The sequence below is a fragment of the Caloenas nicobarica genome, chromosome 1 (genome assembly GCF_036013445.1).
Source record: "Caloenas nicobarica isolate bCalNic1 chromosome 1, bCalNic1.hap1, whole genome shotgun sequence".
Taxonomy (NCBI): Eukaryota; Metazoa; Chordata; class Aves; order Columbiformes; family Columbidae; genus Caloenas; species Caloenas nicobarica.
In genome coordinates, this window is record NC_088245.1 from 143,400,416 (window position 1) to 143,418,577 (window position 18,162).

The following is an 18,162-nucleotide window of genomic DNA, read 5'->3' on the forward strand; positions in this document are numbered from 1 at the left end:
GAGATGGCATGTTTTTTTCCATGGCATATGTCAAACCTGCCTGCTGAGCTGGGTCTAGTTATTCATGAGCAGAATGCTGGATCTATCCACTCACAGGTAAAAGAGCTACTTACCTAATGAACACTGAAGTTAAAGATTTCCTTTAACATTAAATGAACTTTTTAGAGTGGCACCAAGATACCCCTCTATCATGGTAAAGAAGTTTGGATTTTCAGTGTATCTGCTGGATGGTTCACGGTGTCCAGGAGTGTTTAATACAACAGAGCTTCACAAGAATAGTAGGAAGAATTTAAATAGAGAGCAGAAGACCTTATTCGGGTCCCTTACTCTGGGATTAACTTTACTCTTGTTAAACCCTTGTAAATGCTAGAAAACATTTTGGCTAAATAAAATTCTGCAATTCAGTTAAGTTTTGAGTATTATATACTTAAAATTATTTGCATACTTAAGTATGATGCCTCAGCAGGTTGCAAGACCTAACGTATACACTGAGTGTTTTAGAAAGCACTTCCACAAACTTAATGTGCAATACTGAGGCATTTGTCTCTTGTTTTTCTGGTGTTAAGACCTCTAATTTTATTAGCCAAATTTGACTGTACTGCCACTGTAGCTGTAATCTAAACAACTCTAAGAATATGCTAATTGAGCAGATAGCATAATTCTTTTGGCTGGAATTCCACCATAAGCAGTGGAATTTGTTTTCTGGAAAAAGAGGTAATGTGATGTAATAATTCAGTGGATAGCTGAGAGAAACAGTGAACCTAAGTGCAGATCTGGACATGCACACAAGTGATTATCTGGGAACAGTGCTAGTAATAACCTTCAGGTGTCTGCTGACATCAAAAAGGAGACATATGGCCCTTAGATGCACATACGGCCTTTGTATTAGTTGGGTGAACAGGCCTTTCTATTGACTATCACAGGAAAAAATCCAGTGCATATGTGACATTTAAAGATTTAAGGGATAAGAAGATGGAGGTGCTAAGATGCTGCGGTAGGCCTGAGTTGGTGTGGTGTGTGCTCGGCCGTGCCGTGTCCCTGCACAGGAGGCGGTTTGGTACCCCTGAGGCAGCAGACTTCCTTCTGAGGTGGAGAGAGGAGGAGGTGGAGCGATGAGGAGAGCAAGGAGGAGAGCGTAAGTACTGCAGCCAAGAGCATGTCCAACATTAAGATCTTCAGTGGGAGCTGGCACCAGGACCTGTCCCCAAAGATTGCCAATCGCCTCGACCTGGAGCTGGCCAAGGTGGTCACCAAGAAATTCAGCAATAAGGAGACATGTATGGAAATAGGTGAGAGTGTATGCAGACAGGAGCATCTCCCTTATGAGGAAAGGCTGAGGGAGCTGGGTCTCTTTAGCTTGGAGAAGAGGAGACTGAGAGGTGACCTCATTCATGACCTCATTCATGTTTATAAATACGTAGAGGGTGAGTGTCACGAGGATGGTGCCAGGCTGTTCTTGGTGACAACCAATGATAGGACAAGGGGCAATGGGTACAAACTGGAACACAGGAGGTTCCACTTAAACATGAGAGGAAACTTCTTCACAGTGAAGGTAACAGAGCACTGGAACAGGCTGCCCAGGGAGGTTGTGGAGTCTCCTTCTCTGGAGACATTCAAAACCCGCCTGGACGCCTTCCTGTGTAACCTCATCTGGGTGTTCCTGCTCCGGCAGGGGGATTGGACTAGATGATCTTTTGAGGTCCCTTCCAATCCCTAACATTCCATGATTCTGTGATACATTGTGCAGCATGGCTGTGGGGAAATTAGTGACAATCTGATGGAGCTCATTATCATGATAAATGCCTGTAAGATTGCCTCAGCCAGCAGAGTCACAGCTGCTTTTTGGTATCCCTGTTCATAACCTGTATGCTGAGCCTGCTGTACTGAAATGGATCAAAGAGAACATTGCAGAATGGAAGAACTGCACCATTGTTTCACCAGATGCTGGTGGAGCAAAGAGAATGACCTCCATTGCAGATCGGTTGAATGTAGACTTCGCCCTCATTCACAAGGAGCACAAGAAAGCCAACAAGGTGTATTGCATGGTGCTGCTGGGTGATGTGAAAGAGCGGCCATTCTGGTGGATGACATGGCAGACACGTGTGGTACCATCTGTCTCGCTGCCGGCGAGCTTGTGTCAGCTGGAGCCAACAAATTACTGCCATAAAAGCATTTTTTGGTCTATCACAAGTTACTCCCCTGTGCTTGATGTATAAGTCCTGTATCAATCCCTCCGTCCTTTTTGTATGAAGTAGCATAGAGTCTTTGCTTCTTGTATTTTTCCACCAACGCTTGTTCTCATGCTGTTCACTCTTGTAGTTTCTCACAGGTTTGATGTCAGAATTCTGCTGCACATGCACACAAGCGATTATCTGGGAACAGTGCTAGTAATAACCTTCAGGTGTTTGCTGACATCAAAAAGGAGACATATGGCCCTTAGATGCACATATGGCCTTTATATTAGTTGGGTGGACGGGCCTTTCTATTGACTATCACAGGAAAAAATCTAGAACATATGTCACATTTAAAGATTTAAGGCATAAGAAGATTGAGGTGCTAGCAAGGATCTAATGTGTTAATATAATGAACAAAGTCAATAATTTGTCTGCTTTATAGGCACTATTACCTTTATTCAAGTGCAGAAGAATTAACCTTCTCAGAATAAATTCTTATTTCAATGAGAGAACAAATAAGTAACTACAGAAACTGGAAAGTTGCAAGTCTCTTTTGCTCATTTAGAACATTGCCTGTCAATGCAGGACTCTCCTCCATAGTACGCCATCTGGTGCCTTAGAATCATACAGTCATAATTCAGGTTAGAAGGGACCTTCAGGGGTTATCTAATTCAACTCTCTCCTCAAAACAGGTCTAATTAGATCAGGTTGATCAGGGCCATGTCCAGGGGAGTCCTGAACATGCCCAGAGATGGAAATTCTGCAACTTCTCCAGGCAATCTGTTTTGGTGTTTGACGACCTTCATGGTATTTTTTTGCCTTTTATTTGGAATATGGAATTTACCATGTTGCAACTTGTGTCTGTTGCCTTCTGTGCCATCACCATGCACCTCTGAGAAGAGGCTAGTTCCATCTTCTATTCCTGTCCTGCAGTTATGTAGTTGTAGGCAACAACAAAGTCTCCTCTTAGCATTCTTTTCTCCAAGCTGAAGTTGTCCAGCTCTCTCAGCTTCTTCATGTGCATCATATTCTCCAGCTCCTGACCGTCTTGGAGGCCTTCTGACTGACTGTCTCCCATACATCAATATTGTTCTTGTACTGCAAGGAGCCCAAAACTGGACACAGTACTCAGATGAAGTCTTATGAAAGGTCACTTCCCTGGCCCTCTTGTTAATACAGCTCAAGACACTGTTGGCCACCTTTGCTGCTGGCCACGCTGCTGACTCATATTCAAATTGACCATTAGGATGCCAGGTCCTTTTCTGTGGAGTTGCTTCCCAACAGCCCCCATCCTGTACTAGTTCATGAAGCTATTCCTTCCCAGATGGAAGACCTTGCAATTGCTCTTGTTGTATGCCAGGAAGCTTGCATCAGCCTGTATCTCCAGACCATGGAGCTCCCTCTGAATAGCTCTGCCCTCCAGCTGAATTTGGCTTTTGAAATGCACTAAAAGAATGTAAAAGCTAGGGAGCCACGGTAGGAAAGAACCCCTGTGCATCAGAAGCCTCTCAAGGGAAATGAGAGCGCCAGATGGAGATGATAGTTTCATTTGCCTCTAGAAGTTACTCGCAATGGGAACGAGACAATACAGAAAGCTTATTTTGCTAAATGTTCTTCTATCAGCAGTGAGAGGTTGGTTTGATCTTCTGTCTTACCATCTTGAAAAAAAAATATTTGTGTTGATTTCTTAAGATGTGTTGGCAACTTGCCTTATGATATTGATATTTCTGATACTATATTTTTATTTGCTTCCCACAACATTTTAATTCTGTATCTGTTTTGATTCGATGACAGGGACAGTTCTAAGTCACAATCTAAAATGGAGTCTTTATTATACAATTCTGTTTTTCCCAGAGGAGATGCCTGAGAAATCTCATGGACCAAACTGTGCAGTAGTCTGCAGCTGGTCTATTTGAACTGATCTTGTGCTGAAATCTTCTAAGAAGGAGGAAGATTCTGACAGCCAGGGAAACCATCTGGATTTATCTAATTCTTCAGATTTTTTTTGTTGCATAAAAAGTGTGTATTAAGACAAGCCATCTGAACAGTTGCATTGCTAATGGGACCATATTCCTAATTCTTTGTCTCTGTTGATTCTATAAACCTCTAAGGCTTTTACAATGTATAACGTTTCACAGTTTGTCACCACTTGCATCAGGGTGGTGTACCCTTTGCAAATTATAGAACCTAGGGCTCCGCATAAACTATTTGTGATCAGGGAATGTAGCTTTGGGACAAACTTCCAAGATAGGTTAAGCAAATTTGGCTTCTGGCTGCTTTTAGGAATTCTGCAAGTTTTCACACCCCTTTTAGAAATCAACACTCTCACAGATCCAGATATCCTTTTTACATGAACAAATAAAAGCCTTTAGAATGGTCAAATCAAGCTAACAAAACACCCCCCACACAGCCTCCACATCAGAAAATAACACAGGAGGAAGCCTCTATCAGATCTACCAGAGACTATTATTGATTTATGTGTAGGATGTTCAGATGCTCCTGTTAATGCATGGCACTACTAAGCCACAAATTATTCAGGGAGTGATTTTTCCAGTACACAACAAATACCACTAATGATTCGTGATCTTAGGAATGTCCTCTCTGTAGTACAGAAAGGATGTTACTGTAGTGATATAGCTGCTTCACGTGACCTGTGGCACGAACTTCTGCATCTGGTGAATGGAAGACAAAGGGACGCGTATAAATCACTTTCGATTCATCTTTCATTCTGTGTTGCAGGATGTCTTGGTGCCCATTACATCTTACAAGCTGACTTAAAACAGCCTCATCTGAGATATCCTTCCATTGACTTTGCTTTTATTGGAGTCTCTTTGTGTGTGGCTAAAAAGATTTAAAAAGGGGAAAAATGCAAAATGTACTAAAATCCTCATGTTTAACATTCCCTAAATATTTAAGAAGCCACCTCCTGGTAGCTCTTGCACAACTGTGGGCCAAACGAGTAAAAAATGTGCATCAAAATTTTGCTCTCTTTAGTCTGAGCAACCAAATCTATTCTGGATTCTTCCATGATATGGCACAACTGGTACAGTTGATATGCTCAAGGAAGAGAATGCTCTGCATGTTTCTTTGTGAAGAAAAAGCCTTAATAAGCCCTCAGCATAGGCTTGAACATAGTTGAGTTTTCATCATCGTAACAAGAAACAGTAATGTTAAAACAATTAGTAAACATCATCTAAATAGTTCTTCAAACAACCCTCTGGATTGGGTGAGATGACTCCTGAGATGCTTTCCTGCCATTTCAGTGGAGCCAGCACCGGACACCACTGGCCAGGAAAGCAGTATCTGTTCCACAGAGCTGTTTGGGAGAGGAACAAGAGAATGGTTTCTTCCTTAAGATGCTTTTTACAGTGGAACCACTGGAGCTGGACACCACCAGGACGTGGGGTTGACTTGCAACAGCCCTTCCACAGCAGAAAGGATGAACCATGAGGCCTGAGAGGCTAATCTGTGGAAGCTATGGAGCCCTGAGCCCCCTCTGCTTTGTGGTGAGAATGTCTGTGGTCAGTTGAGAGCTGAGGAGGTTTCAGTTCAGAAGCTGAAAAGAAATGTGAAATGATGTCTGTGTGACTGTCATTCCCACCCTCCCTCTCATCCCTCCGACCTTGCTGGGAGGAAGCAGGGCTGGGACTGCGGCTGTGGGAGCACGGACATGACGTTTCATCAGCATCTGAAAATTGCATTCCTCTTCCACTGAAAAACGCGTCATGTTCCATTATAATGGTGATGGTATTACAAAGGTGATTCTTTGATCCTGCCAGTGCTTAGGGTGCTTTTTCCCCAAAAATATGCTTTCTTGACAACCTACGGGAACTAACTCGGTACGACAACATCTACTCTGAGTCTCTGCAAAGGTGCTATGTTGCCTTCTTTTGACTGTAAGACTAGAAAAATATTTTTTTAAACTATTTATTCCTCATGGGTGAATTTAGCGTCCTAAAGCAAGCCTCTCTCTTTACACACTCCAAGTGTTCGAAAGCTAAATGACAAGAGCTAAAACTGCAATGACTTGGGACTTCGTAACCAATCCCTTGCTTTTCTGAGAGCTCAATTTGCATTTGCGTGTAGAGATCGACGACATCAGTTTATCCTCTTCTATTAACAACAGCAATACTCGTGTTTTCAAGGAGCTTTGCTCTTCCAGGCAATTCTGCCTCACTTAATCTCTACTTTGAGAAAAGAAAAAAAAAATACATATATTCTTAGCCAACTCGTAAAGGAGGACGGAGGTGGAATAAAGAGGAAATTTAGGGGCTGACTCCCAGGGGCTCAGTTTCGGGGCTGTTAACCCCGAGCACGCCGGCCCGGAGGCGCTGCCCGCAGCGCCCAGGGCGCGGTTACGGACGGGGAGGGGACGCCCCCGCTCAGCGGGGCCGCAGTCGGAGCCGCCCCCGGGCCCCCGCGGCTCCCCCGGGCTGCCTCTCGGCGGCGGGCGGGGGGGACGGCAGGAAGCGGGGCAGCCCCTCAGCCGCCGGGGGCCGCCCGGCGCACCCGGAAGCGGTTGGGCCGGTTGCAGGGGGCGGTTGGCGGCGGTTGGCGGCGCGCTGGCTGGCTGGCTCGCAGGCGCGTCCCGCTGGCGGCCGCGGGGCTCAGGGTAGAGACGCGGCCCGGCCCGGCCCGGCCGCCCCGCAGCCCGCGATGCCCTCGGACTGCCGGCTGCGCTGGCCACGCCGCGGGGCATGGTGAGCCCGGGGCGGCCGCTCCCCGCGGGGACCCGGCAAGCGGCCTCGCTGCTCCGACTCAGCGTCCTCCTCCTCCTGCTGCTGCTGCCACGGGGCATCGCGGCGCAGAAAGGTGGGTGCGAGAGTGGGCGGGCAGGGCGGCGGCGGGCGAGCCAGCTGCCCGGCGGCCGCGGGGAGCGGAGGCTGCCGGGCGAGTGAGGGAAACCAACCTCCTCCGGGGCTGCGGGGAGAGGGAACTCCCACCTCTGGTTTACCCCCCCCCGCGGCATGTGGTCTTGCACCTCGCCTGCCCCCTCCCTGGCCAACAAAGGGCGAAAGAAGAGCCCTATTCTTGGAACCCCCTTTTTCTCGCTCCCCGTTCCCCCAGTGGGAACTGCCCGCCCTGTCGGGGAGCGTGGGGGCTCCCTCAGGCGGCCCGCACGCCCCCCAGATGCGGGGAGGTTTGCCCGGCCCGGGCCGCCCCCCAGCTCCGGCTCCAGGGGGGGCTGCACCCGGGCGAGGCGCGACCGACGGGACAGGGGAGGGAGGCGCTGGGCTGCGGGGGTAGATTTGGGGCGCAAGGGCAGTCCGAAGGCGGAGGGTGTACTCGGGTTTGTATTCTTGAACAACATCCCATTTCTGGGGGAGGCAGCCCGAGCCGCGGGGGACCCCTGGGTGTTTCCTCCGCAGGCTCTGTGTGGTGTGAGCCAGGAGGTGGATAAAGGGGAGATTCTTTCTGCTTGCTGTGAAAAACAGACTTGAATGCGCTCGAGAGTATGTAGAAGCGTGTATGGGGGTGAGAGTCTGGAATCGGAATGTGTGATAGGCAGGGGTTTTGGATTTTGGTTGGTTTGTTTTTGTTTTGTTGGGGTTTTCTTGTTTGTTTGGGGTTTTTTTTGAGAATTTGGCAAGATTTCTCCTGCTCTGGTGGAATTACTGATTAGGCTTTAGCACTTTGAAAATTACGAGGCACAATTTGGTCACTTCATGGCAGAAGATCAGAGGATGCCACAGTAACTGTCACTTTGATCATATGCTTGGGAGAAAGTGGTGGGAGCGAATGTTTTGACAGCATCTTGAAACTTTCACTGCTGTCAGTACAGGGGTTGTGAGAAGTTTTATGGTTTTCAGTTCCGCTTGCCTCTTGCACTGGTCTTGCTTAGTTTTGGAAACTCAACTCTGTTTTCATGTAGCTTTCTCTTTCTGTACATCTCAAAGAGAGATGGCAATATATTTGAATGGCACAGATGCTGTATCTAAGTGCACAAAAGGCAAGTGGAAATCTATGCACTATGCTGTTAAGCATACATTTCAATTAATTTTTTAAATGGAAAACGTCACTTTGACTTACCTTTTCAACTTATTTCCAGCTAATTGCATTTAATTTTAAGTATATTCCTATTCACATACGAAGCTAATGCCAGTAAGCATTTGGCATACCTGGTTTTGTTTTGTTTTAATTTATAATGGAAGAGAAGACCTATTTGCTTTTGAGAGGAAACTGGGCAATTTTAACATTTGATCTTTTCAAGGGTGCTGCTCAGTGAGTCAGGCAACAGCAGAGTCTTAGTTCATGCTGTGGGAGCATCACACTCCAAATACTTGTGTTGACCAGACACTTGTCTGACCTTTTGGTGAGCAGACTGAGTTTGTTATTCTATGAGAAAACTGAACTGGGGGAGGGGGAAAGAGTAATAATTTTTGTCCACATTGTTGAGTCAAATTGGCTCAGTGAGTGGTCAGAGGTGTGCTAGAGGGTGTGAGACCATGCAGCAAGAAGTGGGACTGTGTGGGCAGCAGGCTTTTAGGTATGCTGTTCACTTTATCTTTCTGTACTCTGAGAAACAGTTGAAGAGCTCCTACCCAGATTTTCAGTTTCCAGTGTCCCTCTAGTTAAAGCTTAAAGGTTTGTGCAGAAGCCTCGCTTTTGAGCAAGAGGGGAGCTGCTTTATTGACAAGCTTAATTTTATTTGGTAACAAAAAGCAGAGCATGTTTTAAGGTTAGAGTCTCTGGTGTTGAATACAGTGCTCTTCAGTATGAGAAGCTTTTGGAGCTTCTAAGAAAAGTTCTGCTTGTGAGGGACTGTTTCCTTGCCAAAATATTTTCATTTATCTTATTCTAGAGAAGGTTGGGCCGCCCATATCCTCTATCTTTAAGTGCTGGCATAGTTCTAATTTGGGTAAAGAGTCCCATACAGAAATGAAACTGCTGCCTTACTCATGAAGGGTCTCCACAAAGCTGTTACTATAATAAATTAGTGTCTTAAATACATGCAGAGACTTCAATGAGAGTATGTTGATTGCCAATGGAAGTAACCAAGGCTTAGGAAATTCCAGAGTTAAAGTTGCTTTTAAGCTCATTTATAAAAACACAGTAAGTGATACTATGTACGAACCTAGCCTCATTTGTTACGTTAAGGAGACTGATCCTCTGTTAATAAGCAACTGTTCATTTTCTTTTCCGCTGTTCAGCAGCTCTAAGCCTTACATACTACATGGCATTTAAATCTTAGTCTGAAGATAAAGCGTTTTCATTTCTCACATGCTTCTCTGTAGAGCACCTCCCTAGTATGAACTGATTTTAAAATAACAATATGGTTTTGGGCAATGTGAAACTTATTTTGAATATTGGGTCAAATGTTCTCCTCCTCCTCCCTTTCCAGAAAGCTGCAAACTGAGGAATGAAAAAGTGCAGGTACTGCTGTGGTGAATATGCTTTTCGCTGAGTAGCCCTCTGCATTGTCTTGTAGGATTCAAGTGGGATTTTTTACAGCCTATCATGTTGAAAATCATTCAGTATATGTAATTTAACATTCTTTGGTCGAAGTCTTGAATTTGAGCATCTTACTGTCTTGGAAAATATGAGAATTTCGTATGAGGTTGAACACCTTCAAAAACACTGAAAAAGACTCAACAGAGAAGTACCCTGTGCTGCGTTTCATACAGTCTCATGCATCAGGGATTCTCCAGCCAATGGCTGTGCGAGTCAGCTCTTGTGATTTTGAAACAATTTTGTAGTTACTCTAGGTCCTGGTTTCAAGGAAATTGATATCTGAAAAATACTTGAAGTGTTTTAGTTGTTTTTCATGTAATTAAGCACGTGTGAATGAAAGCAAGCCAGCACCATATAAGATTCCTGCTCTTTGTCGATTGCATTTTGAAAAACAGTGCTTTTAACAGATGTTCAGCTATTGACATAAATTTGGTATGGCCTTTTTGCTGGTTAAGTTTAACCTTTTTTTTGAATGTGGAGAAACATTATAAAACAGCTAAGAGGGAAATGGTTGCTTAGCTTTTATCAAAATAGAAGTTGAGTAATGTCACAGTTATTTGGAAGATATGAAGATTGTAGGGTCTGTGGAGCAAAGACTTCGTTATCACACATGTGGTTTGGTAGTCCTCTGTTGGGATTCCTAGTGGATACTGATTTGCATATGAAACTGGAATAAAGCCTTAAGTTAAAAATAAACTGCAGATTCTAAAATGGATACCCAAGTGATTGGAAGCAGATTTCTTTGCATCTTCTTAAAAAAAATGAACTCTGGATGCTTGTTTTTGAATGTAACTCCCACGTTCTGTTCTAAACAAATACCAACCCATGAGGATGTTGTTACATACTCAAACCTCATTGAAGAAAGTACAAGGAAGTGATTCATCACTGTAGCTTAAAAATCTTTGCTTCAGTGTAGCAGAGAAAAATAATTTTTGATTGTATGGCGCAGAGTTACCATGATCTGAAAAGCTAACTGACAGAACTAATGGGTTTGTGTGTATCGAGTCTAATGAAATGATTTTTCCATGGCCTTATGTTTGTAATAGAACTGCAGTGTTCCTGGATCCGTTATGTGTTCCTTGTTCCTCTTCAGTTCCTCTGTGTGCCTTCCCCTTCTCTCCACAGGGCTCCTGGTCTCACCTCTCCTCGTCCATCTGGCCAGGCAGTAGATAATGGTGGCTTTGACTGTGTCCAGTCCAGATTTAGGCACATGCTGATCCATCAGCCTAGCCTCTGCATTCTGTAGGACCTGAAATAGCTCATGGTCATTCAGATGTTGGTGGCTGAAACAAACACCTGTAGCGACTGTTGTGACTTCCTTGCCACTTACTGTACAGGGGTGTTTCAGTGCCTTTGTACTGCATTTTGCTTACAGTATGGTGAGTTCAGAAATTCCTGGGACAGATGCGAGGTTTAGAACTAGCTGTGTGAGTTGGCAGACTTTATTTCTGTGAATTTGTTTCCTTGAACTTTGTTTCAGACTTGGAAATAACTGTCTGTCTCTTTTGGTCACTAAGATAACCTTCTGATTGTGAACTTCAAGCCTAAAAGGATCCAACAATGTCCTCCAACTATAGATTTGGAAGACAGGTGGCTTGATTTGGAGAGAAGGAAGCAGGCAAAGTGCAGGTGGCTCTAGCTGCATATCCATCAGCTGGGCAAGTGGAAGGGAGAGAGGCTGTAGCTTCTCTCTGAATGTCCTGGGAGAGATTGTTTCCTTCTAGAACAAGGAACTGGCAAGTGTTGCAGCCGCCAAGGTAGCCCATTGCAGGTGTCTTTTTCCTATGGCAGAGAGCTGTTGGCATGTGAATATAAAGCTCTACCACAAAACCGTCTGCCATACGAGCAATCATCATGTGTTGCCCTTCATACAAATGCCATTTTCTACTCTTGCTAAATTAGATCGGGTGGTGTCTCATTGCCCTTTGTATACATTGTCCTTGGCTGGCCTTGTCTGGGAGGAAGAGAGTCACAGCCAAACCCATAAGGAATTATTTTGATTAAAAAGACCCCCAGCTCTTTGCATGAAGCGTTTATTATCCCTCAAATTAAGATTTAGAATTAGCCTTTTATAATGGGGAGGGCAGTGCTCTATTGAACTAGTTGATTTTGCTAATCAGACAGTTTTACTTAAGAATGCAGAGTGTTTTGAAGATGCAGTTGGGGAGAATGCATACTCTTAAGGATTTAGGGATTGGTACCATGTAGGCAGGAGTGCTGAGGCAAATCCCCTTCATCCTTGTGCTGAGAAGTACGGAAGAATTTTTCAAGACTGAGGTGTAAGTTTCTGCCAGGCTTAGCCAACATGTCTGCTGATTCAAGTTTTCTGATGCTCTTTTTCACTTCTCTGCATTGTGCTTTGAAGGTAGATGTAGGGAGGAGGAGGAGTGCTCTAGTGAATTGTGTGGAGGAATGCTTCCCTGGGGAACGGGAGCTGGTATTGGAAGTATAGACCTAAAAATGGTGGAAATTCTTTGGTTTTGAAAACAAGAATCTCAGCAAAATTATTTTTAACTCCTCCAGTTACTGAGGCTAATTTGAAGTGGTTAAGAGGGTGTGGTGGGCAGAAGGTACACACGTGTTCTGCAGAGCCATCCTTTATGGGAGGCTGCCTCGCAGCGCTGATCCGGTTCAGCCCATCTCGGTTTTGGGAGCCTGTTGAGGTCGTGCCAGCCTAGTCCACTCCTCTGAAGCAAGCAGGAATCACCACTTTGTAGAAACGCTCTTGGAGTTCTCATACTTGATTCCAGAATGTATTGCATTTTGCTTTAGATTTAAGCCGTACAATGCATGTGGGTTTTATATATATGTGTGTGTGTACATGGCTAAAAAAATCATGTATCTGAGCTAGTGTTAAAAAGGTAATGTAAATGTTCTTTCAGAAGCTTATATGCTGTTACTGTGTGCATCTCAAGCCAGTGACCTAGCATATTAGTGCAGTCTTTAGGAAAACAATTTTCCTGCTACTGAAAAGAGCTGTTTAGCTTTCAGGATTTGGAAGAATGTTTTCTAATGTTATTTGCATAAGAGAAGAATAATCTGTCTCCTTTTCTGCAATTCTGCCACCTGCTTTGTGCTCCGGGAAATGTTGCATTAGGTTTTTAATGTGATCACTGCTGTTCTGTATAGCTTCAGTCATCAGCTAGTTAACTGCTGCCTTGAATGCATCAGCTTTGATAGCTCAGATAATCATCAGTACAGATTTAATCCTTGCTGGAATTGCTGCTCAACCTATTGGCAAATGTTTCTATATTGGTTATTTTATCCATATTTTGAAAGGTTTCTAAATAAGCTATTGCATGTCAACCCCTCTTCTGTAGCTGCACCCTGTGCTTTGGGGAAGCAGTCAGGATTACGTGGAATTTGTTTTGTAGTTAAAGGATTTCCCTCTCCTCCTGCATTTTCTGATTAAGCATTGCTTTTAGATTCATTTCTTTAACAAAATATTATGGAAGATCTGTCATCCTTTTTTTTTTTTAAATAGTGGTATAGTTGAAATCATTGTCCAAGCACAGACTGTGGATTTGTAACTAAACTGAGGTTAGGAGAGGTGGAGAGGGGGAATAGTTGTAATGTTAACATAAAAGGCAGTGTAGCAACTTGAATTAAAATATGATCTATAACATTTTCGGTGCTGTTTTTTTATACAGAGTGTTGGATTATTGTCTGTGAAGCCTGCTCATTAGTGTGGTAAGACTGTGAAATATCAGATTTTGCTAAGCTTCATGCTTTGCCTTCCATTATTGGATGCAAAGATCTTGAGCTGTGCTGTTAATATTGTATTTGAGCTTGTTGCTTTATATTTGAACACTTTTTGTGTTATTTGAATTAAAAATTATACTCGAAAATGTGATAGTGATTTGACATTTGGACCACAGAATAGCATTGATTTTTGAAAATGGCTTTTGTTTGTAGAGTTCTTTGTCTAGTGTTTGGAAAAGAAAACAAACCCTGACCCTTGGATGAGTAAGAAACATTTAACTTGTGCTGTTTCTTTCTGGACATGTCATTTCTGCTGTTTCACTGTGTAACCACTTAATTTCCCTTCCTGAAGAGCTGTCGAAGGATAACATTTCTTTATGGCTGCAAAACTTAAAAAATGAATTTAAGGCAGATAGTTCATACCTGTTTAGCTGCTAGTATCTCAGTTATTTCAATTAGTTGGATCTTGGAATTGATACACAGGCACTTGGTACTGTTTATGGTATTTATGGTATTTGGATGCTTCCTATTGGAACTTCTTGCAAAAGCTTTATGTTTATAGTTGTTAGTTCTGTTTTGGTTAGATTAATTTTTCTCTGCAAATACTGGAATAAAAAAAATACACCATGACTTAGCAGTCTATAAGGCTTAGACCAGCAAACAGCTGATGGGTGCTGAAGCTCAGTGATTACTCATCTCTTTGACTTTGGTGGGATGAGTTGCACCCTGAAAATCAAGGACATCAGTGTTTGACAGTAAGTGACAACTCGTACTTGTAAATATTTTGTTGCGAGTTTGCGGTGAGACTGTGATTTGGGTTGACCTTCCTAGCAATAAAACAATTGAAATGCATTCACAGTAATAACGTAAAATATAATACTAAGTGCATGAACCCATAGAAGTGCAAGGATTCTTAGAAGCTATAGGCAATTGTTTTAGTAAGGTAGATCCTTTTGAAGAAAAAAGATTCCTGGAAGCAGAATATGTGTAAATGGGAGCCGAATGTGTACTTGTCAGATGTGCTTGCTTTCAGTTTTTGCTAACAAGAAGGTGTTTTGGGCTCTTCACTGGTCTCTGTGTACGATAGGTGTTTTCCATTTTGACTCAGGTAGTCATTATTTTCTTACAATTATTTGACTGCTGATCTTAAGAACCTCTTAGTATCTTACCGAAAGTACCAAGCTGCAAGTTTTCAACTGAATGAACTTTGGTCCTATTGATAGACATTCCATGCATCTTGTTTTTGAAGGGTAACACAATTAGGAAATTTCCAGTTCTGCACCATTGTTATGATAACATACGTAGCTGTTGCTTTAGTAAATGTTTTTGTGTAAGCTGAATAAAGTTTATGAACTTGGTCGTGTCATTCTTGGCAAAAGTAGTATTGAATAATAAGGAATTCACCCATACACCATAAATAAAGTAGGTGTATTTTTTAAGAACAGCTTAGAAATGGTTAGGTGTTTTTTGTTTGTTTTCTTCTCCAAGTGTTTAAGCATGCTAGCTTTAGAAATAGTTAAAAATTCTTTCTCTCAAGATACCTTTAAATCAAGTCTTTCTGGAAAGTTAAATTTAATGCAACATCCTAAATTCCCTTTGGTTAGAATCATGACTAACCAACACTAAGCAGTTGTGGTATGCAAGAAATCGTACTTAAAAGGACCCTTCTGGTCTTCAATACTGTGAATCCATCTTCCTGCAAAATGGCCTGTCCATCAGAACAATCATCAGTCTTGCTGAACTTGATATACTGTGCACGAGACCACATGGATTCTCTTTTTTAACTTTTCTCCCCCACAGAGTTCTTATAATAGAACCATTTCTTTAAATAATACACTGGTTTTATTGGTCCTTAACTTGATGTGCTGTGGGAGATAGCCATTTGATACATCATTGAGGAATATTATTAGTGGTGGAAAAGGGAACTTGAAAATCTTGGAATGCTTCTGTAAATGGTTGTGAGCAGGTAACACTTCTGTCCTGGTGTCAAAAAAACATGATGGCGTAAAAGCTTTCCGGAGTGATGCTGTCAGTCATATTACACTAATACTGTTGATCTTGGCCTGGCATTTACAAAGCTTGTAAATAAATATTGTGTAAAATTATTCCAGATTTGCAAAAAGCTGATTATTTTTCATATCTAAATGCCATTTTCTCCTCATATTCAGTGATCCATTTGTCATTTCCCTAGACTTCGATTGGGCAATCCTAACACCTCAAATGTTGCTTAACTGTGAAGAGGAAACCTTTTCAGATCTCTCAATTGCTGTTTCTTGGAGTAGAAGTAGTAGTAGTTTCAGTACCCAGTTGCAGCTACAGATATTGAGGGAGGAGGATAGAAAAACTGAACTGTTTAGTGGTTTTGTCATAGTTCTCTTTATACATCCTATTGTTGCACTTCTAGTTTTAAATGGAGGTGAAACTAAGTGGCATATTAACTATACTTGGCAAGACAAGCAGCATGTGTAGCTGCTTGGTTGTAAATGTTTGAGGCAGATGAAAGATCCTCAATACTTCCAGTGGAAAGATGAATTATAATAGGAAAGCAATGGAAACAGAGGTGAATTACAGTGGTGCAATTTTGCTTGGTTACTTCTCTAAGTTAGGAGATTTTGACTCTGAAAGGATAGTTTAATACAGTGATCTTGGATGTAAGTGGAGTATGTTGCCCATGTATGTTTGACTGCAAGTTCACAAAGGTTTTAATAGTTGGCAACTGTTGCATCTTTAGCAGGACCGTAGCCAGTTAAATCCATATCTGGTCATTTTAACTTTGCTCCAAAATGATTAAGGTGTAGGGAAAAACACCTTGCCTTGTTCAGTGTGGTGGAAAGAAGCCACTGGTGCTTAATTTTTCTTTTACAAATCTGTGAGTTTTGTGAAACCAGGAAGGCCCGAACCACATTATCTGTTAATTTCTATTTTTATGCCATTGTATGCAGGTGTCAAAATATGTCTCAGTATCACAAGGGCGGAAAGAGATGCATTAATGCTTTTGAAGACTTACGTATGAAGTCCAGTGGTGATCAGTTTCTATCTTCTTCTCAAGTGTATTTGGAAAAGTCAAATAAAACACTTTCTTTCCTTTATCTCTTCATTTTTAAAGAGCTGTTTTCAAGGTCTTCAACTCTATAACACAAGGCATCCTTTTTGTCTTGCTGTGAAGAAGTTACAGCAAAGCTGGTGGGCAAGTTTAAAGTTCACAGGTAGATTTTACTGGAGCTTCACACATTACTGACTCCCTACATGTTTTTGCTATACTTTTGTGATAATTTTGGCACTTTACAACCAGTGACTCGAGTGTGTAAATTTAGTAATATTCCTAGTTAATTATCTTCTTATTCAGTAGTACATCATGTTTGTTTTATTGTGTTCATAAAGGGTCACAAGTGTGAAAGTATCTTCCTTTTAAGGGAATATCTACAAAGCTAAATTAGGAATTAATTACTTTTTAGAACAGATTGTGTATTATATTTCATTACACCAAAATGAAGCCATGTTGTTCACAATGGGAAAACCCCAACAGTCCCCATCGTAATTTCGAAATGAGAGCTGAAAAGGAGTGTTAGAAATTAAGATGATGTGTATCACCTACACTGGCAGATCAAAATACTGGTGTAGAAATGTAGAGTGTTACTGTTTCATCAGCTGGATGACAAACTTTAAAGAGGGTTAGAAATTGATATTTAAAGTCACTGTTCTTGGTGCAGCTACAGAGTGCAAATAATTCCAACTGTTTTTTGAGGTTTTCTTTTTGAAAGCATGTAGATGCCCCACTATTTTTTGTTCAGGTATCCAAACCATCAGCTTCCTTCTGCCAGTTTCTGTTGATTCCATGGCAGCCAAACGCGATTTTTACCTGTGGCTGCTTCTGTCTCACCCTCTCCCCCCATCCCTCTCTTGCATCCTCTTCATTGTGCTGGCTCCAGTGATTCTTGGAGCCCTGTTGGCCCATAACTGTACCCTCAGTAAAAGGCAGATAGAGTGGTAACCCGGGTATGAAACTGCTGTACAGCTCAACAAGGGTACAACAAGCCTCTGCAGCAGGCAGGGTGGGAAGTTGCAGCTGTTAGAAAAGGCAAGATGGTACTACAATAGCTAGTGTTTAGATCAAGGTATGCTGCTGTGGATCCGCAGTGTAAGCTGTGCAGTCTCATTTATAAACTGGTAATGGAAGAGAGAAAAAGGTGACTATAGTGTTAATTTAGCATGTTAATTTAGCTGGTATGATTGGATTATTTTTTGCTGCTTTGTTGTTGACAAATGCAAGACTGGTGAAATTTCATTTAGTCCTGATGTGGTGAGTAGTTTGAAGACCTTAGAAGAGATTTGAAGCCGGTTCTGACCATGACTGCTGCTTATTCTCATAGAGTTTTGCGTGACCATCTGTGTGTTATTTTTCATTTCCTTCATTGGCTGTTTTTCTGCACTTAAAGCACTGAAGCACAAAAGTGTTTATTTTTCTGAAAGTGTTGGTACGGATTGCTAAGTAAATGATATGTCTTGGGAAGCGGGCAAGCTGCGTGTGCCAGACAAAAGACAACATACGGCATGAGCTGTCACTGCGATTCAGCATGGGCAGCAGATCAGGAGGGCTTCTGCATTATGTGTCATTGAACGCAGAGCCCTTTTACAGAGTTCTCATGAAAATCACTTTTCACCATGGGTAGCCTGTCTTTGTAGGCTGCTTTTGCCTGCATGCTATTTAAGCAAGTTATAGCTGTCCCTGGGGACTTGTTCGCATCGTTTCCCTGACATCTGTAAGCAAAAGCTCTGCAACAGTGTTAAACAGCTGATCTTTCTTTTCTGTTCTTTTGAAGTAGTCAGTTTGGTT

At 42.5% G+C, this 18,162-nt stretch overlaps 2 protein-coding genes across 2 annotated transcripts in view; both read left to right on the forward strand.

The window, feature by feature from the left end:
• Positions 1 to 1,156: 1,156 nt before the first annotated feature.
• On the forward strand, positions 1,157 to 2,167 carry LOC135992903 (ribose-phosphate pyrophosphokinase 1-like). Its single transcript, XM_065642374.1, is given in 4 exon segments — positions 1,157 to 1,317; positions 1,735 to 1,836; positions 1,838 to 2,067; positions 2,070 to 2,167. Coding segments are annotated over 4 exon segments (591 nt in total).
• Positions 2,168 to 6,816: 4,649 nt separating this feature from the next.
• The window catches only part of DCBLD2 (discoidin, CUB and LCCL domain containing 2), a 48,014-nt gene continuing 36,668 nt past the window's right edge, over positions 6,817 to 18,162 (forward strand). Inside the window, exon 1 of the mRNA XM_065658713.1 lies at positions 6,817 to 6,986. Coding sequence (XP_065514785.1) covers positions 6,872 to 6,986 — 115 coding nt within the window. The 5' untranslated portion in view covers positions 6,817 to 6,871. The remainder of the gene's footprint in view (positions 6,987 to 18,162) is intronic.